A 19,138-nucleotide genomic window follows, 5' to 3' on the forward strand; every position below is an offset into this window, starting at 1 on the left:
CTCCTAAGTATTAGTACTTGCCGCTGCGAAAGTCGAGACGTCCGAGGCGCGGTCAATCTCATCGGCGACTCCGAACATCCTCCGGGTCTGGTTAGGATGTTACCACGGTGGAAGCTGATATCGAGTTACTAATTGTGAGTGATCAGAGGGTTCAAACGTTTACAGCACTTAAAGTTGTGTGGAAGGTGCACTTGCAGAGTTTCATTGCAATCTAGTAGGCACTACGATTTCGGAGCGTAAGGTAGTCCTGATGGGCCGGAAAACTATGAACTGATTTGACAGGACGTTAACAGCATATCTCACGAACTGGGCCTTCAATCTATCTCACGACAGGCTGGTATGAACGGAGCCTCACCACGTTTGTCCGATGTGAGGGCGAATAGCAGTGGAACGTGCCCTTACTACTATTAGATGCGGGTGTAGACCATCCGAGTCCAGGCCCGTGAAAGGTACGAGCGTCATCAGTGCATGACTGGAATATCTCTAGAGACACTGTCAATGTCTGTCTTGAAGTGAAACATTACGGCTCAGCCTGGAAGCTTCAAAGGGCATCCGATGGCGAAGGAGTTTACTCTCGCTTGTTATTCATCTACCAACCAGTAATTCTGCACTACTGACTGTCAAGTCGAAGCATCTCCAGACGGTTTTCGATTGCAGCGGCGAGTAGGCGGTGCACACGTTCGGTCGGATGTCCGGTATTGTACCAAAAATATGAGGGGTCGGTACAAGTGCAGTACCTGTCTTAGGACCGTCAGCATGCACCTGGGCCATCGAACGCTCATTTGACTTCCGCACCCAGTAATGTTAGTGAAGCCATACGCAGCCGCGTTGTCGAGCACCTGGTTGAACCAAGAATGCGCGTCGAACGTCAGCACACTTGCCGCCGGATTCGTCTTGGCAAAGGTCGCGACGTAGTCCGCGAGGATGCTGTTGTATAGATCGATGTGCGCCTTTATGGTGTCTGGGGAATTGATATTGGCCGGCGAACGTTCCTCGGGCGGCACGTTGATGAAAAGATATGCGCCCTGGAGACCATTGTCGTAGGCGGATTGCTAATTGGGCTGTCAGCCGTGTGTATGCATTTATCGAGCACTAACTGACCACAGCACTGAAATACGACGTCATCTGCCATGATAATTGTGAGCACTCTGACACTTGGAATGGACCGAAAATTTTACTTCAGCATTCCAGAACGCAGTCCAGTCCGTGATCTGCATCGACGAAAAGTAGGCTCAGTTTGCGGGACTGGTCGTGGTACGTCTTAGCTTACTGTCGTGTTGGAGACAGTGTCTCCTGTATCGTTGATGCCGATCCACCATGCCGTCAGTGTATTCTTCACCGGATGGGGGATGACGTCCTTGGCGTTGGTGACCCATTGCTTCACTTGGTCAACTAGCGGCACGGTGAAGTTGTGATGCAGTGGCAAACTGTGGAACGTGTCAGTCACAGAGATCATCTCTCGGTATCGATGCCCACATATTCCCGTCGATGTCTGCACCGGCAAAAGCAAAGTTCCACAGCTTTCGCGGACATAGGGCAGGGTTCCCCGCGAAGCATCCCGTCAAATATTCTATCTAAAAGGACCATTGAGGGTGACCATTTGGGTGCGAACGGCCCATGGACTCACCCAATTGGCACCGTCCGAGCTCGTCTGTAGAGCTGTCAAGATGTCGCCAAACAAACGGAGAGGCGAGAGGACTCACGTCAGCGTATATGATTTCGTCAGTCAGCAGTTCATAAGGAGTGAAGGAGAAATCGAGCAAGTCGCCGATGAAGCCATTTGCGGCGGGCCATCATCAGCGCGTTTGGTGGCCTCTACAGACAGTAGCAATGCTCACCTGAAATTCGCGTGACCACGAGTGCCTTGTACAAACGTGTACGAGTCTCCGACGCGTACACGTATTCGATGGACCGCCAATCAAACTCTGAGCTCGGCTCTTTAGCAACCACGATGCCCGTTAGAATGGTGGCTAGGGCAATCGCAGGAATAGCCACGAAGCTCCGTAGCAGCATCTTATCCGTGACGTTTAGTACCAGCGGGTGCAGGCCTGGGACTCGGAGCGCGTACACTGTACGCTGACCACCCGTATTTTATGTAGATCGTCTCCCATGGCGTGTCCCTCGGCGAGAAGGATCAACCACGGTAACACGGTCTGTTCTGTTTGACCACGATGACCGACGCGTGAACAACCCGCCTGACGAGTTACGGTCCTACGGAGAATTGAATCACTGAGCCCGGCCCGCTAGGCGGAAAGTTGACATCCGGGTTCACAACCGACTATGGCGTGCGCATCGTACAGAGCTGATTCTAAGTGGGGATCCCTATAGCGCGATCGAGCACTTGCACTTACAGTGTACATTACGCAGGACAACATCGGTGGTGTGGTTGTCGAGAAGTCCAAGGTGCTGAGAAGACAGTCGGAAACAAGTCGGAAAGCGAGCCATGGTGAGCGGCTAAGGCGATCACGGCAATTGCCGAACTTTACTGGGGTAACGTCGGCGTTGCCCGATCGAACTGAGTCGCCACTAGGTCGACCGAGGTTGATTTCAAGTTGTTCAGGACGGTCAAGAGGCTGAGCCATGCAGGGTGCGTAAGGATCATACTCTGTATATGAACTCTGTATTGACACAACTGACTCAGGCTTCAACAAATACTACCCGCCCGACTACGACGGCGAGAAGCATGGCAGTCTCAATGCTTACAGAGGTGCTTTCCGTCCGTCTCTGACAATAGCTCTGCTTTACCTGACCGTCTCTATAGGAAAGCATGCCCTGGGCGACAGGGCCAGGAAGATTGACCAGGGTATCCTGATAACGCGGTTTGAGTTGCCGTTCAACATCTGGTGGTGGGTGTAGCCCAAAGACTATGGTCAAACTACCACTCACGCAGTGCGTGTAGCGGGACATGCAACAATCACATTGGCATGGGCGTACGCTACAATGCGGAGAAGAAGAAGATTGGGAACTACTACTCCACGCCCATCTACTCATTCCGGTGCAAATGTCATCTCTGCGATGGTTGGTTCGAGATCCAGACGGACCCGAAGGTATGCTAGCTCTCAGCTATGATATGCCTCTTATGCTGCGCCTCGACAGAATACGCGTTATGTCGTCACCTCGGGGGCGAGACAGAAGGATGAAGACTGGGATCCTGAGGAGAACGGGGGTTTCGCAGTGCATGGTATGCATCCAGTTCATGTCCGTCTTATTATCTGCTAAAACGGACTCGCAGAGACCGATCCCAATGCGGGACCCGTCGACCCCCTCGCAGCACTCGAGAAATCCACCAATGCCCAGAACTACGTGAACCAAGTCCAGGTTCCGCGGCTCGAATCCCTCCAGTCGCTGTCTGATCAGTACGGCTCCGACCCATACTCGCTCTCCCGGAAGGTCCGGAAACGGTTTCGGGAAGACAAGAAGATCGAGAAGGCTAAGCAGGAATCAGACGACAAGCTGAAGAGCGCGTACGGACTTCCGGAGACGCTAGCACTCACCGCAGAGAGCGAAGAGAGCAAAGCCAAGGCGAAGGAGTTGTGGCAGGAGGAGAAGCAGGCGCTGCGTGAGCGTGAGGAGGCGAAGCGCAGAAAGCTCAGTCACGATGTTGTCTTGCCCTCACGACGCGAGAGGTCGTCGCGTGTCGGGTCTTTGGCGAGGAGTCGGGATGGTCCGGCGACTAGCTCTGCCGTCTCTTCGTTGCGGGCGAAGATCCTCGAGAACACTGCGCGACGATCACAGCCATCAAGTGCTACCGGAAGACTAAAGCCGCCCGATGTCAAGGGAAGCCTCCTGCGCCGGTGACGATTTCGCACTTCTTTTCCGGACTATATATTGTAGCCCTATGATTTTATGTCATTTGTACCCTATTATTATTCTATCACGCTCTATCGACGGAAATTCTTACTATGGTTGGCTGTTGGCATTGTAAAGACTTGCTATCTTAGTGAGACCTTGTAATCCGGAACCGGAGGATGAGAGGACGACGTTCAGTACATCTCGTATCTCGATCCTCGTCCGATCACAAGATGGTGAGATCGAAGACGCGTATCAGCCGCGGGTCTGCGCCGGCGGCACTTTCGCTCTGCACTTACCGCCACACCACCATGTCCTCGTCAATCCAGAAACGTCCCACATCCCCATTACTGTCTTCACCGGATTTTTGGGAGCAGGAAAGACGTCTATCATCCTGTCCCTGCTACCGAAGCTGCCGAAAGACTACCGCGTCGTCTTACTTAAAAACGAGTTCGGCGATGTCGAAGGTATGTAGCGAACTGCTGTGCTCGGTGGGAATATTCAAGTGAGCTGTCGAACAGTTGACAGTCAACTTGCGAAGCAATCTAGTCTAGCCGCTGTTAGCGAAATTCTGAACGGATGTATGTGAGCGCGAGTCGATGCACGAACGCGGTTCTGAAAGCTCATCCCCGTATAGGTGCTGTGTCTTGGTTGGGCAAATGAAGACTGCCTTGTTGGAGATCAAAGGTATTACAATTCAATGATCCCAAAGTCGAGATCTCACTTGTTCCACCATAGAGAAATACCGGCCAGACAGGATTATCATCGAGTGCTCGTGAGTGTAGTTCAATGCAGGTGAAAGCCACCTGCCAATCTCAGTATCCGTTTTCCAGAGGCTCCGCATTCCCCGCTACTCTGGCTTTCCAGATCCGCGAGCTCGAACGAGAGACGGAGTACGATCTACGGCTCGACGCGATAGTCACGGTGATCGACGCCGAGAACTTCACAGGCTACGAAGATACCTCTCCGACAGCGAAGATGCAGGCGAGCTACACAGACGTCATCCTCATCGTAAGCCCCTCAAACTATCCCTTCTGCGCTTGTAAAGCTCACCGACCACACCGTGCGCGCAGAACAAATGGGAACACATATCCGACCGCGCGCTGGACATCCTCATTGACCACCTGAATACACTGAATGACTTGACGCCCAAAGTCCGCTGTGAAGGCCGCGCGGGCGTCGACCCCAACCTCATATTTGGGCTCGACTCCAAGCTCTTTCTTGTAGAAGCCGAGCACCCCCACGCAAATCATCACGACGAGGTGGAGACGGTCACTGTCTTCAAGGCGGGAAGCCGCCCCACTCCGCAGGCCACAATCACGAACATGGTCATGGTGATCGTGTGATTGCTCCGCAACCGCCTCCCTCACGAAAACGGGTGATGCGCCTCCCGCGGCCGAGGTGGTCGACGCAGTCAACGGGGAGACATTGTCTAGTGCACTCAGTGGCCTCTCAAAGGAGACGATCTGGCGAGTCAAGGGCTTCGTACGGACGGCAGAAGGCATCCGCATACTGAACTGGGCGTTCGGGCGATTCGACCTCAGTCCGACCTCCGCGGATGGGCTCGGAGATCGGGGCTCCGTGCTGCTGACCGTCATGGGCGAAAGAGGAGAGGTTAAGCGGGCTGCACGCAAATTTGCGGAGAAGCTTGGGGCGAGCATAGCTTGAATAGACATACTACCGTGGCATCCGGCTATATTTGATATTGAGACCCTGGTGAGTGGTGTTTAGTACAGGTTTAGCATGTAGTTCCGCGTTCAAGTTGGATTTCTGCATCTTATGTTGATCAGCCAGTCATGTCCCTGTGTGGTGCTTTTGTGATTCCCTTTGGAGTACGAGTACGTTGAGCCTCCCAGTCAAAGCCTGCGCGGATTGAAACGACGTAAGCGTAGTTCTAATACCTGAATTATGAGGAAAGAATTGTACTACTTTCCCCTCGCCCTTGCCATGAGGATCAAATTCAAGTGGACCCAGTGTCGTAATCTCGTTTGCGTTCTCTTTGCTTTCCTCGCGTGTCGCTCCAGGGTAAAGCGAACCGAGTCGAGTGTACCTGCCTTGAGAAATGCCGAGGGAGCAAGTCCGTTGCACCAAGCACGTTCAGTTTACACAAGATCTACCGCGAGCGCGAAAACCCGCTGCCCAGCTTCGAAGAGTTCGCGCAAGCCTGGCATGCTGCTCGCGCCGCTGAAACCCTCACGAAGGACGTTCCGTCCAAGTTCCATTGCACCGTACAGCAGACGAAGCCACGCTTCAAGACGGTGTAACACCGCCCTCTTCGAAGAGGGTACGCCGTGACACTGAGGAGGACATCGAGAGGCATGCGAGAGACAGCACTGGAGTGCCCCAGTCGGTATGTATACTTAGCTTAGGTGACGATAAATACAGAACTTAGAATACGGCTCATAGGCTGTTCTCGATTGTGAACTGGGAGGACCGATGCCGGGCAGGGCAGGGACCAGCGAATCTGAGGTGGGGACTACAGTTGTTCAGGTACTCAGGCTAGAACATAATTGCTTGTTGTCATGCAGTCTCTCGCCGTGTCTGGCCGCGCGGATGGTGCCCGCGCAACCGGGAGCACGAATGTACCACACATTCTCGAGCCTGGGTATCCTGCGTATCGTGCGCGCCTAGAGGAAACCGCGAACAGGCGGACAGCCCGCTCGCCAACAAATCGTATAAGTGGAGATAGGAGCCCGGAGATACAGGATACGCACGAGGAAGCAGAACGCGCTGGCATCATGCAAGACGTACAGCTGGACCACCCTGGAGTGGGAAATATGGATGGGAAACCGGATGATGCAGACCTCGACGAGCCAGAAGAGTACGCCGCCCCATCAGATGACCTCCGTCACAGTCTTGCTTTCATCGACGGTCTCAACTCCGCGACACATGCAAACGGCCCTCTGGATGAGGACATGGTTGAGCGTCTGCGCAACCACATTGACAACGCAGACATTCTCTACTCGTTGCAGATCTACATGGTCCTTCAAAATGAACCACAGGGCACATACACCGCGATTCGTGAGGTACTCAACAGCCGTTATCCTCAGGACAAGATGTTGTCGCTGTACGAGGTCGAGAAGAAGATTGCTGAGCTGACCAGCACTGTAGGCTAGTATTCAAAGAGCCTCACACACGATACGTGATAGAGTAGGTTCGAACAGCAAGCCACCATTCCGAACCCACATGCTGTATCATGGATACACTATTCGTCGTCATACAGCGATCTCTCAGAGCATTGCAACTACAGAAAATATGATACCTCAAAAACCCATATCCGACAGTCTAATTAACACAAGGGAGAGAAAGGGCCGTGAGCACAGCAGCATCGGGCGGTAGTTGTTTGATATTACAGCGTACACGTCTACCTCATCATGTCTCCGAGCACTGCGCAAGCGTCCGTACCCGACGGGAGTGTCAAAGCAGTCTCAGAGAAGGTCCTCTCGCCGCCATTCCCGGCGGGCTGGCTCTGCAGGCTCGTCCGCCTTGACCACGAGCGCGGGCCCCGCCTCGAGAATGATGTCCTCGTCCGGATCGCTGTCCGAGAAGTCGTCCTCGTCGTCGAGGCTAATGAGCTTCGTGTCCTTGCCCTTGCCGGCGCCCACGGTGGGACCCTGCTCGAGAATGACGTCGCTCGCGTCGTCGCGGTACTGCTCCGCGATGCTCTCCGCGTCCGCCTCGACGTCGACGACGGTCGCGAGCTCGCGCTTAAAGAAGTACCGCAGCCCGACGGGGATCATCACGCCCACGACGACCGCCGCGAGCATGAAGAAGTTCTTCCACGAGATGAGGTGGAAGTCGTCCGCGGACGTCATCTCGTCCAGGCTCCCGCCGATCGTCGTGTGGATGACGGTCACCCCGAGGATGCCCAGCCACGTGCTCACCCAGAACGGCGCGATCCCGATCCCGAGGTGCGGGCAGAGCACGTTCACGACCCAGTGCGGCGGCAGCGGCGCGATCCGGAGCACGATGAGGTACGAGATGAGGTTCTCGCGCTGTGCGCTGATCTTCTCCGACCACACGTCCGCCCGCGCCCTGTACTTCGGCATGGTGAGAAGCGCGGGCCCGAGCGCCGCGCTGATCAGGTAGCAGAGCGTCGCGCCACACGCTACGCATGTGCACGCCAGCAGGATCGCCCGCGGCACGCCCCACACAGCGCCGCCCAGGATGGATAGGTACATTGACCCGGGGAGCGAGAACGCTTGCAGGCTGCGGGGTGGTCAGTGTCGGTCGACAGGGATCAGAGCGGTCGTACGCACAATAGGTAGGTCGTTACGTAACAGACAACAATGCGGTAGGGGTAGATGTCGCGGTACTTCTTAAGCAGGGTGTTCAGTGCCTGCAGCTGGGCGAACGACTTTGGGATGCGGAGGTCCGGGCGGTCCTCCCTGCGCGATGTCAGTGCCCGCTCGCAGCCAGACTGAACGCAACTCACTCGTCCAGAGTTGGCAGTGCAAGCCACAGTGTTCCTCCGAGAAACAGCGTGCTGACGACGAAGATAGCCGCCATCTTGAGCGTAGCATTGAAGAGGATGCGCTTGCTCGAGGGGCCGGTGGGTGTTGTCGTACCATACTGGGCAGGCTCGTCGGTGTGCGAAAGGAGTGACGTGCGCGCAGACGGCGACGGGGGTCGTGCACTGTCGCGAGCGAGTATGCTGATCTGTTGTCCTGCAGATGTCGGTGCAGGTCTGTCATGGCGGCGGGGTCGAGTGAGGGTGAGAGCAAAGCGGGCGTCGGCGGCTGGAGGAGCAGAGCGGAGTTGTCTCGTCCGTGAGAACCACGGCTATTCCGGGTTACCCCTCTGACCATGGTCATCGACTTCAAGTTGATGTTCGCGAACGTAGTCGGCCGAAGTGAGTATACGGTCCTGGCCTTGTCATGAACACCATCCGAGTGTTAACACTGATGAGGGTGCTTACGAGTGGGCTTCACTGCCGAATGGACTCGAAGAGTAGCTGCAGTGGCCGGGCGCTCCGTTGCCATATAGTTACACTGTCAGCCTTGGCCAAACTGGGTACGCTGACCACCAGGTCTGAACAGGAAATCAGTGGTTCTCATGACAAGAATGGCTCATAAGCCCTACCCGGCTGCCACCAAAAGGCCAAAGCATTAACAGGCATTAACTAAACGTCGGGGCTGGCTGTGAGCAGCGAAGAGCACTTGCCTAATTTGTACCAATTCCCTTTAAGGAAATTAATTACCCTCGAGGTATCGCGGCATGCAGTGCAAGGTCTTGCAAGGTCATTGCCATTGTGTAACAAATCGTAGTCTCCGAGTTCGTTGCTGAGTTTGTCACTGTAGCATAGGTTCAACGATGTGATATTGTATGACCAGATGTCTAGAACTGCGAGATCCTCTATGTTGGTAAGCGATCAGTTGAGTGTTGTGCACAATGCAATCAATTGGACGTTGGACTTACGTCCGATCCATCCATTGATCCAATCCTCTACAATATTGTACATAATTTACCGCTGCGTGTGGGGATAATAAGACAACGTAGCAACTAAACCATGACGAAATGATACTCACATCGATATACTTGAATCACCGAGTGCTCGACTGACAGTGTTTGCCAGTGGCTATATGCGTCTTGACTAGGCTACGGAAGACATGCACACAGCTCTATGTGAGTGTTACAGATGTTACCAGCTCTTCTCATAGCCTCACCAAGGTTGCTATGATAATCTCTCCGTCCGACAATCCAGCTATTTGCACAGGCCGCATTTGTAATGCTGTCTCCACCTTCACTTGGCCAGACTAAATAATTCCAATATTACTGCTTCAAAAAAACCGAATTCACCAGGAGGTTACTACGAGAGAGGAGCACTTCGATGTGAAAGGTCTGGAGACGCGTTGCGCGACTTGTGTACCGCGTTATATGCACTCACGTGATCGAGTTTCTGATCGGCGCCCCGCTGACATAAGGTGATTCCTCGGCACTTGCCGAGATGTAGAGTCGCTCGCATAAACTCTAAATTTCGGTATACACACCATCAACAAGCCTTCGCCCTCAGGTGCGTCTACCGCTGTATCCGCAGAGACATTCGCTCACAATCATATCTAGTCACCTTCTGACTCTCCAGGACAGCAAGGATGAGTTACGTCGCTAAGGGTGAGAAGGAATACGACGCTACCGGCGCCCCCGTGCCCGCCGCCAAAATCCACAAGATCCGCATCACGCTCACGAGCAGCAATGTCAAGAACTTGGAGAAGTGTACGTCGTATTCTGCACCTTTTCAGAGGTGCGAGACTCACAGGGCATCACAGTCTCTGCGGACCTCATTAACCGGGCCAAGGACAAGCAGCTCCGCGTGAAGGGCCCCGTCCGCCTCCCCACCAAGTGCCTCAAGATCACCACCCGCAAGACTGTAAGTGGGATCAGGTCGTACTCTTGTTCTGTCCGTCTCACATGATTATTTTAGCCTTGCGGTGAGGGTTCGAAGACCTGGGACCGCTACGAGCTCAAAGTTCACAAGCGCCTCATCGACCTGCACTCCTCCAGCGAGATCGTCAAGCAGATCGTAAGCCTATCTCTTGAGGCAGGTGACTGACTTCTGACCTTGCATTCTAGACGAGCATCAGCCTGGAGCCCGGTGTCGAGGTCGAGGTCACTATCTCGGCTTGAGATGTATGCCTGCTGACGATGTACCGCTATGTTGTATGTTACCTGCGTCAACAATGCTATGACCGTCCCACTGCACACTTGAACCCAAGAACGTTTGAGAGACCAAAACATAAAGCATCGAGAGCTGGGTATACGTACAGCACATGCCAGCAAGTACAGATATGGATATTATCATCTACGCTACCGTCCGAGTGTATGTGGGTATCTACATGTGTAAACTTGTCAGTAATGAGCGGATTCCGTGAACGGACTAACGTAACATGTCTAGAGACGAGAGGCATTACATAACACTAGATGTAGATCGCGTACGAACCAATGACTGGCCGGTGGTCGCTGCGGCCCTCCAGGCGGCGCATGGCCGCATCGTCGAGCGACCGATAGTCAAGGCACACAACGGTCCCCCGCCGTGGCGGAGGCTGCTCAGGTGAAACCGGACTGTCCGGCCTGCTGATCATCGGCATCGAGCCCTCTCGGTGCAAGAACGCCGGAAGGAACCCAAACCAGCGAGAGCTCGGGCTCGTCACGGCCGCAGGCGGAGAGGTCAGCACAGCCGAATGCTCAGTCGCGAGGACGTCGGGTGTCCAACGGTCCTGCATCGGCGGCGGCATCGTCTGCGACTGCGTCAGGGGCACCGACGTCGGTGTTACGCCCTCAAAGCTCAGGCGACGCGGAAGGGGTGGCATAGGCTCACTGGGCGAGCGGAGCGTGGTAAGCGTAGGCAGGGTATCCACGGACTTGGGCCTCGACATGCGCGGGCCACGGTGAGGCTGCAACCGATTGAATTTCCGTGGTTCACGATTGCCGCCCGGTGATGCCAGAGGAGACGGTGGTAGCCTCGTCGCCGAGTTGTTCAATGGACCTAGGACGGCGGAAAGTATTGAGGAGGCGGAATCGCGCCGGCTGCGGATGGGTCGGAGGACTTGAAATATGTTGGAGACACGGTTTCGGGGTGGCTGCAGGGGCGGGAGGGTCTCCTCCAACTCGGGCTCTACCGTAGACTTCCAGAGGATACGGTCACACCTTTAAAGGTAGTCAGACTCAGCTTAGGATGAGCCCAATTGTCCACACTTACCAGCTGGGCACCCGCTGCTTGTGAGATGAATCGTAAACACCCTTGCCATCGTCCGGGAGCTCCAGTCCCTGTGCTCCGTCCAACATATTTGTCGAACTTGCACGATCGTCCATGATTGAGCGAGGAGCGCTCTGGGACCGACGGCCGTTAGGCTCAGGGGCAGGACTGTTTCTCACAGACTCTACTTTCGGTCTGGGAATACTCTCTACATCAGTGTAACGACAGGAATGCGCGGCGAATAATGCACACCGTTTCCTCCGCTTCGTAGGTATATGGCTCATGAATTCCGTCTTGGCTGGGGACACCATCGCAACCCACTTCGCCTTCATAGCATGGAGAGAGAGCCGTTGAATGACCTTTCCCGACTTCGTCTTTGTCTCCGTAGCAAAGAACAAGTCATCCTCTTCCATGTCCTGTGCCTCGTCGCCCTGGCTGTGGGTTGTGTATTTCGAACGCGCGGATGTGAACGTTGACGAGACCACGGACGCCGCATCCTGCTCAGGCTCTGGTTCTTGCACTTGCTCGGGCTCATTCGCAATGTTGTCGTCAAGCGTGTCGCGCGCGCCGGTAAGAATTTCACCCTCCTTCTCTGTGACGTGAGTGAGGATCTTCTGGTGTCCGGGTATGGGCGTTGAGGGCATGAACGGGCTTGCAAAGGGCTTGGACGAGCTCCGGCGACGCCTCATCGTGCGCATGACGTCGAACTTGAAGGTTGGTGGAAAGGCGATGGGCGCTTCGTGGAAGCCGACGAATGCTCGGCCAGCATCCATGATCTTGCGCAGCTGGTCGAATGCGAGGGCTTGAGCGTATTCTGTCCACATGTACAGAGTAGGTGAATGAGGATATGTTTTTATGTATATCGTGCATGCTATGCATACCTTTGCGTGAGATGAGCCAGTCTGCGTGAAGGCGGGTGATGTCAAGCCGGAAGTTGAGATCACCACATAGGAACGTGTAGTCGAACTTGTCCGTAATGTCTTGTCGAACGGTGTCAGGGCTGTTACCAATAAGTTCTGACGTTGTACTCACCCTCTGACATGATCCGCGGATCATCCGGCGAGAGGAAGTCATCCACATCCAATTCCGCCTAATGCAGATACGCGACCCGTAAATGGGGTGATGCATACAAGATGCTCAGAGTCGGCGCCCACCTTGATCTTAGCGAAGTCGGCGATTCTGTGCTGAACCTTGCCTTCATGAGCTGGGAAGGCAGCGTATTCAGTACCCAGTGGGAAAACACGTGCCCTGACCACTTACCTGCCAAGTGGGCGTTGATAAATAGGAGGGTGGTCCCAGCGATGTTCACGCTTATACCCACACCGCCCTTGTTCCCCACTCTTCCGCCGATGAGACCAGTAGTGACCGCATCCTTCGAAGAACCTATTCACAAGCGTCATCCATTCTGCTCAGACTGGGGACGATGCACAGGGACTCACCTCGGACGAGATGCTTGACGTTCACATTGACGTAGATCGCGAGGTAGAGACCCATCATCCTCTCCTTGATGAGGAGCTCATACGGGGCCGTTGCAGGTTGCATATGCCCAGCCTCCCCTGCCACGTTTATTGACTTCGCATCCGAGTTGCCGGGCGTGTCAGTCCGGGGCAATGGGGAATCGCATGCTTCCGGCAAGGACTTCGTGCTCCGATGGGGTAGCGTCTTGTTGCTGTACCAGCCGTCCAGCGTGAGCGACCAGGGAGACGAGTGTAGCAAGCTCTTGTGGTGCGAGATCTCTATCGAGCCTTTGGCTGATGACGGTTCGATGATTTCCTCGGTATCTACTGCGGCGGGCATGGCAAAGGACAGCTGGGGAGTGGTTGGTTCAGTGAGTGCGGGAACGCGACTGCTGCCATGCTCTGACTCGGCATCCTTCTGTTCGTGCTCAACACCCTTCTTGCTCTCCTTGTCCTTTCCCTTATCCTTGTCCTTCTCGACGACGACGAGGTCTTTGAGCTTGAAACCCGCGCCAAGGCCCAACGGCAATCCTGAATACAGTGAGCTGTACGTCAACCCGAATGCACTCGACATGCTCTCACCTGTAGCGGTCGGGCATTCCTGTCCGGCACTGAAGAGAGATCGCATCAGCAGCATTACACAGGTATAGGGGACGTCCATACACGACTACAATATGGTAAGGATGGCGCGCGTCCGCGGGCAAGGTCGTTAGACCCGAAGGATCTTGCACCTGCGTCGTTGTCGAGGCTTGGTCAAGTAGCGATCCAAGCAGCTCAGTCAGGTCGCCCTGGCATGACATTGTCTAGGGTGGAATGTACATCGGAATAATGCCTGCTCACCTTTGGTACACTCTCGTGCATGTTCCATGTCACAATCCTCACCTTCAGGAACGGTCTAGACGGGGGCGGGGCAGGTGGGACCGGCGAGGTTGGCTGCTGTGCTTGTCTCGGAGAGGTCAATGCTGGCCCTGGAAACAACGCATGAAGGCGTGCGACAACATTTCCATGGCCTGCGACGATCACCACAACGTTAGTCGCGACAGCAGTGCATGAGCGTGGCTTCCGGCATACCTGCGCGTGTATGACGACCTGACTCTGCCATGACTGCCGCTTATCTCGCGCGATGCTTTCCAATAGCCACAGTAGACAAGATATTGCATGCAAGTCCTATTTGCCCTCGTATGAGCACTGAGCAATGACGATGCAAGGCGAGCTGAAGCCGCGCGCGACCCGAAGCTATCGTGCCGACCGGTCAGATGGAACCTAGCAGTTCGTGGATCTTCCAGCCTCGTCGTTACAGGCTGAGAAAGTAGGAAGGATGGAAGGAATTAATGGCGTTAAGAGCATGAACTTGAGTATGCAATAGTACTTGAGGCGTGGACCGTGCTGAACGGCATGCCGGGCGCGTCGTAGCACTCACGTGATATCACTGGCGACTACACGAGCGGCAAATATATGCGCACTCACTTCCAAGCCTACTCTATGCTAATACGCATTCAACCGCAATATACTACGTAGCGAGGGACGGAGCTGCAGGACATTCCGCAGGTGCGTTAATGAAACGAATCTATGAGGTAACATGCGCGCTCTACTTGCGACAACGTTTAGGTAAACATGCAGCCCAACGCGGCGTTATCCAAGCAGGTTTTGCTTTTGTCCCCTGCAGAAATGGATCATCACGTCTTCAGTGGCTCTTGAGTTGCTGTTCGATGATTTCGGATGATCTTATCCAGACTGCGGGCGTTTGTACGGGTCGTACGAAGACTCGGATGCCGAGCCTGACGTAGTCTGCAAGGCATACGGAGAGAATGAGCTCTGGTCGGCTGGACGATGACCCTCTGTGAGGTTGAAGTCGTTGAAGGATCGGATTATCGGTACGCTCTATCTCTGTTATCTCTGGATCAACCCTCTAGCATTGACAGTTTGTTGACCGCTTCTTCCGAGGTACATGTGCGGAACATGTGCGCCGGCCTTCTCGCACAGGTAAATACGGCGTCCGGTGTCGCGTGCTGGCACTTGAAACCGGTCGAGGCCGACAACACACAAGAGCGCCTCCCAGAAGCCTCCGGATGTACAGAGCTTCTGCACAAGCTGATTCTCTATACCCGGCAGTCAGACTTCAGTGAGCCCTTTCAAGCACTATGCGATGTGATCAACATGACCCGCTGTTCTGCCTTTGTCGGTATGCAGTTTGCCTTCGGAGACTTTCAGCGCTCCGACTGCTGGAATCGACCGCTCTGTACAAGTAGCTTGCGAGGGAACATCCTCGCACGGCCGTTCCGATGACCTTCCCCGATTCCAAGGGCCCAATGCCGTGCCGCAAGGTTGGTCCCTACCTTCGGCGAGGTGCCATCTCGCTCATGCGACCCCCCCAAAAGTCCGCAACGCACAGCCCTACAGTTTTAGGTATCCTGGTCCCAGACACACGGTCCGTAGATACTTGGGGATGAGAGGCCCCGAATTACTGGACCGAGGATAAGGACGAAGAAACATATTTATACAATACAGGTAAGCTCGAGTCGGTATCTCCCTGTTCCTCGTCCCCCAACCAGCTCCAGGATGGGCAATAATCTGGGCAACACTCTTTACTACCAGGGAGATGAAGAGGAGTCGTTTGCGGGCTGGATGGAGGCGGCGGGAATCATTCCGCCCAAGGGAAGCAACGGCGCGGGGGACCCCGCAGCGGCACCCGGCAAGGAGGGGTCACCAAGCACCGTTCGTCCTGCTCTGAGTCTCACAACTACTCAGCGACAAAGAACCTCGTCCCAGCTTAGCGGCATCTCGGATCTGCGGAGGTTGCGCTCATTACCCTGCGCTCCGGCACGCGTGTCTACGAGCACGGGCAACCACGCTCACTTGGAACCAGGCTCACAACATGGTCGCCCGAATTCGATGCGGCAATCGTCGCTGGACTCCGATGCAGAGGTGCCCCCGGCAGAGGTCCCCTCATCAAGCCTCTCCACCATCGTTGATAGCCCGATATCAACGACATCGAAGTTATCGTCGCATGATACCAACACCTCCCCTGACGACGTCAGTCCCTCGACGACGCTTTATACTGGTCCTACCATCCTTCCCTTTGACCCGTACGAGGGACGATCCGACACTGATTCCGACAGCGACTACATCCCCGGGAGATGGGTACCACTTTCGTCTGAGAGGACGGGTGATGGGTCGAGGCCAGCGTCACACCAACAACTGCGCCAGCAATTATCTGCGACCTCAGTGCGAGGTGGTACTACTACCCCTTCCGAAACGGAAGTGGTCGTACCACCTCGTCCTCAGGTTGTTGTTTATCAGGGTGACGTCGACCATGACATTGACCCTCAACATCTTCGGCGCCCATCATCCACACCTGCATCTAGTATGCAACCCAAGATGATCCCTCCGCCTCCAAATCCATATTCGCCTCAAGGGTATGCTTCACAGCATCACGCGAATGCTTTCACAGTGCCTATGACAGCGCGCTACTCAGCCATCGCGCCGGACGCTACCCCGTTTCCGCTTCCAGAACCAGGCTCAGGCATGGCTGCTGTTTCCGGGGCTTATGTCGCTACTTCCCATCCATACATTGGACCGGGTGGGGGTGCTTCACCCAACGGCTATCTGTATCCCAATGGAGCCGTTGCTACTGGCTTTGCTATAGGAACACCTTATCAGCCGTTCCTACCCTCGCGCCGTACCACATGGGTGCCGCAACCTACTACGTCCCCACAACCACATGATGTGTATGCAGACGAAGAAAGTCTGGCCTCGTTGCGTGCTGTGCATGCATACAGAGGTTCGCAGAGTCGTATGATGAATTTTGATCCTCACTGGGATGATGCGGAGCTCCTCACGGAGATGCGCAAGACATACGACAAACTTCGCTCGTGGCGGAGGTGGTGCTCGCTCAAGAACGTACGGTCTGTCACGATGATCTCAGTAAGCAGGAGTCTCGGTGTGCCATGTCATAGACTCTGACTCTTTCATACGCAGATTCAGAGCAGGGACAAGTTCGTCTATCCTCAGCGAATTGGTCCAGCCAGAGTCAGTTCACGGCAACATATGCGGTTCCGGTTCTTCCTCAATCACCCGGAGAAGCTGCGAGGGAGTCGGGACTTGATGGGGCAACTCATGTCGCGACCTGGCGTCGGCATTGAGTTTGTCGAGCGCTGGCAAGCAAAACGGCTGACATTCGCCGTCATCGGACTGGTCTTCCTCTCGCTGATAGTCTCTTTGACCTATGCATGGATTACAAGAGACGTGTCCACTGCATTCAGCATCGGGTGTATGTGCATCAGATGCATGTTCTTGACGCAAGAACTGATTTTGGGTTTTGCTAGCATATATGACCTCCGCCTTTTCGGTCATCGTGGTGCTGGTCGGGATACTGGGTCTCGTGGACCTTTGAGGCGGATAGTTCTACGTTAATCCTTTAATTCTTATCTGTACATTATCCTACGACGCTACAAACAGTGCAGGTCGTTGCGTGACGGCTGATGTGTACGTATGTGCAACAGTTGGCGGGGTTATCACGAAACAGCAGCGGACACTTATCAGACGCTACACTTGAGCAGGGGGTAGTCTCGCCGCAAGCTATAAGACCGTCCACGTCGTGCGGAGTTTGTGTCGAACCCAGAGCAGAGGGGACTTTGTCGAAATCGCACTGTGGTGCGCTACAAGTCTGCTATCAGGAGGACCTTCGAATACATAAGACATCCTCAGTACGAATATTCCAACGATTGTTGCCTTGCAATATTCAATACATACCTTCGTGCAAACACAAGCCCCTAGGACGTCAAGACAGCAATATCAGACACAATATTTGGACCACACGCACACACTTGTCTTGTATTTCGGGTCATAATACAAGACGATCTGCCTGTACACTATGCGTCCGTCTCATGGTACAAATGAGCCATATATCCTACATCTCTACACCAGGGGGCGCGAGTGCCGGGATACGAGGACGGAGGAGGGACTTGAGGAGTGAGTACGAGCGGCCGTAGTCCTGGGGTACTTGATTTGCGGCGACTGCTTCGATCTTTCGATGCAGACTATTCCTAAAGACAGGGCCTCTCGCGGCACCTGTAACGACTTTCCACGCGAACAATGAGAACGCGCAACCTAATACCGACAAGGATGGGTGTTTCGATGCGTCGGGCAGTGGGGCACGACATCGGGAGGGCATCGACACGCCATAGAGTCGGGAGTCCTGGGGTAATTGATTTGGAAACGGAAGTGTTGTACGCGACACTAGCCGGACTCCTCTGCGAGTCGGCTCTAGTCGACGTGACCACTTCGGCCAGACACTACAGCGACTTGTAAGTCAAGCTGTTTCCTGGCGACTTCTGGCTAGCAATCACAATCGATTGATTCGATCATGCTTGTCGTAGCTCTCGACTCCGCCACCGTGGACCGATGTCGGAGTTGACCTCCTAGGACAAAGCGACTGAGATGGTGACTGCAGTCGGGTCATTCTCGGAGGCCATCGTGCTGCTCAGCGATGCACATTGGCGACTACAATGAATGGTTGAGTGCCAGAAGCGGAGTCCAATGATACCAGAACTCGACGCACCTTCAGTTTCTCTGACATGACGGCCATCAACTGGAGTCACTAGAGCCTGGCTGAGAGGGGAGCACGTAGGATCCTATGCTTGATGATCGCACCACGTGCCGAAGCAGGGGGCGATGGCGAAGATCCTTGACCACACGTCGGCGGAGCGGGGAGCCTACTAATGAAAGTGGCCCCCAACAGCGATCAACGCCGAATATATGGATGTCCTGGGGTATTTGATTTTGAACACAGAAGCGCAACACTGTCGTCGTGGACAACAAGTCGCTGCTTCACCTGCTGACTATAGACGACTTAGCTCGCATACTTCCTACGAGATATGCAACTCACGCTCTACAGCCCAGAGTGTCCGGCATGCCCAACAGCTACCACGGTTGTCGTCGTGTCCCCTTGCTGTTCCACAACCCACGGTCAGGTTCGCCCAGGAGACATCGCGCATACAACGCACCCTTACGGCATCACTGCGAGCGCAGCGAGGACAGCGCAAGCCTAGTGCGTGAAGGATACAGTAGCCGGCAAAGACAGACGAACTCAAGAACGCGCTTATGTACGTTTCCTGATTTAGCTGTATTTGGTACGGTACCCGACGCGCTGGGCGCTTAGCGTTCCGTCGCGCAGTCAGTAGGCTGGCGCTCGTTGTGC

General features: G+C 54.7%; 8 protein-coding genes across 8 annotated transcripts; 5 read left to right on the forward strand and 3 right to left on the reverse strand.

The window, feature by feature from the left end:
- Positions 1-571: 571 nt before the first annotated feature.
- On the reverse strand, positions 572-2,424 carry B0H18DRAFT_995461 (uncharacterized protein). The gene is made up of 9 exons (XM_048045334.1): positions 2,352-2,424; positions 1,900-2,278; positions 1,628-1,651; positions 1,477-1,574; positions 1,271-1,427; positions 1,179-1,211; positions 1,102-1,125; positions 796-1,052; positions 572-737 (listed from the first exon to the last, which is right to left on the reverse strand). The coding sequence occupies exons 2-9, from the start codon at positions 2,011-2,013 to the stop codon at positions 611-613; spliced, it is 834 nt and encodes a 277-aa protein (XP_047895846.1). The 5' UTR covers positions 2,014-2,278; positions 2,352-2,424; the 3' UTR covers positions 572-610.
- Positions 2,425-2,521: 97 nt separating this feature from the next.
- On the forward strand, positions 2,522-3,913 carry B0H18DRAFT_930931 (DUF572-domain-containing protein). Its single transcript, XM_048041718.1, has 5 exons — positions 2,522-2,587; positions 2,642-2,846; positions 2,900-3,047; positions 3,097-3,181; positions 3,233-3,913. The coding sequence occupies exons 1-5, from the start codon at positions 2,581-2,583 to the stop codon at positions 3,796-3,798; spliced, it is 1,011 nt and encodes a 336-aa protein (XP_047895847.1). The 5' UTR covers positions 2,522-2,580; the 3' UTR covers positions 3,799-3,913.
- Positions 3,914-4,097: 184 nt separating this feature from the next.
- B0H18DRAFT_995478 (CobW/HypB/UreG, nucleotide-binding domain-containing protein) lies at positions 4,098-5,729 on the forward strand. Its single transcript, XM_048045335.1, has 7 exons — positions 4,098-4,370; positions 4,449-4,476; positions 4,528-4,564; positions 4,623-4,800; positions 4,863-5,060; positions 5,084-5,131; positions 5,191-5,729. Exons 2-7 carry the CDS (start codon positions 4,449-4,451, stop codon positions 5,455-5,457), a joined length of 756 nt encoding a protein of 251 aa, XP_047895848.1. The 5' UTR covers positions 4,098-4,370; the 3' UTR covers positions 5,458-5,729.
- Positions 5,730-6,022: 293 nt separating this feature from the next.
- B0H18DRAFT_1209640 (uncharacterized protein) lies at positions 6,023-6,905 on the forward strand (the record flags this gene model as incomplete). The annotated part of the gene is made up of 2 exons (XM_048036328.1): positions 6,023-6,139; positions 6,196-6,905. The coding sequence occupies exon 2, from the start codon at positions 6,312-6,314 to the stop codon at positions 6,903-6,905; it is 594 nt and encodes a 197-aa protein (XP_047895849.1). The 5' UTR covers positions 6,023-6,139; positions 6,196-6,311.
- A 312-nt stretch (positions 6,906-7,217) lies between these two features.
- On the reverse strand, positions 7,218-8,483 carry B0H18DRAFT_1084027 (oxalate transporter; the record flags this gene model as incomplete). Its single annotated transcript, XM_048031736.1, has 4 exons — positions 7,218-7,998; positions 8,049-8,177; positions 8,225-8,370; positions 8,427-8,483. The coding sequence occupies 4 exons, from the start codon at positions 8,481-8,483 to the stop codon at positions 7,218-7,220; spliced, it is 1,113 nt and encodes a 370-aa protein (XP_047895850.1).
- A 1,298-nt stretch (positions 8,484-9,781) lies between these two features.
- Positions 9,782-10,488, forward strand: B0H18DRAFT_995483 (40S ribosomal protein S20). Its single transcript, XM_048045336.1, has 5 exons — positions 9,782-9,802; positions 9,853-10,002; positions 10,056-10,156; positions 10,211-10,309; positions 10,360-10,488. Exons 2-5 carry the CDS (start codon positions 9,882-9,884, stop codon positions 10,411-10,413), a joined length of 375 nt encoding a protein of 124 aa, XP_047895851.1. The 5' UTR covers positions 9,782-9,802; positions 9,853-9,881; the 3' UTR covers positions 10,414-10,488.
- An 18-nt stretch (positions 10,489-10,506) lies between these two features.
- B0H18DRAFT_995489 (uncharacterized protein) lies at positions 10,507-14,295 on the reverse strand. The gene is made up of 12 exons (XM_048045337.1): positions 14,011-14,295; positions 13,780-13,949; positions 13,603-13,727; positions 13,522-13,550; positions 12,922-13,470; positions 12,743-12,865; positions 12,637-12,686; positions 12,515-12,572; positions 12,364-12,462; positions 11,735-12,296; positions 11,486-11,677; positions 10,507-11,433 (listed from the first exon to the last, which is right to left on the reverse strand). The coding sequence occupies exons 1-12, from the start codon at positions 14,039-14,041 to the stop codon at positions 10,704-10,706; spliced, it is 2,718 nt and encodes a 905-aa protein (XP_047895852.1). The 5' UTR covers positions 14,042-14,295; the 3' UTR covers positions 10,507-10,703.
- A 2,169-nt stretch (positions 14,296-16,464) lies between these two features.
- On the forward strand, positions 16,465-17,332 carry B0H18DRAFT_873437 (uncharacterized protein; the record flags this gene model as incomplete). The annotated part of the gene is made up of 3 exons (XM_048040289.1): positions 16,465-16,863; positions 16,924-17,209; positions 17,265-17,332. 3 exons carry the CDS (start codon positions 16,465-16,467, stop codon positions 17,330-17,332), a joined length of 753 nt encoding a protein of 250 aa, XP_047895853.1.
- Between the last annotated feature and the right edge of the window lie 1,806 nt (positions 17,333-19,138).

The sequence above is a fragment of the Fomitopsis serialis genome, assembly GCF_022376445.1.
Source record: "Fomitopsis serialis strain Sig1Antser10 chromosome Unknown B0H18scaffold_18, whole genome shotgun sequence".
In the NCBI taxonomy this organism is placed as follows: Eukaryota; Fungi; Basidiomycota; class Agaricomycetes; order Polyporales; family Fomitopsidaceae; genus Fomitopsis; species Fomitopsis serialis.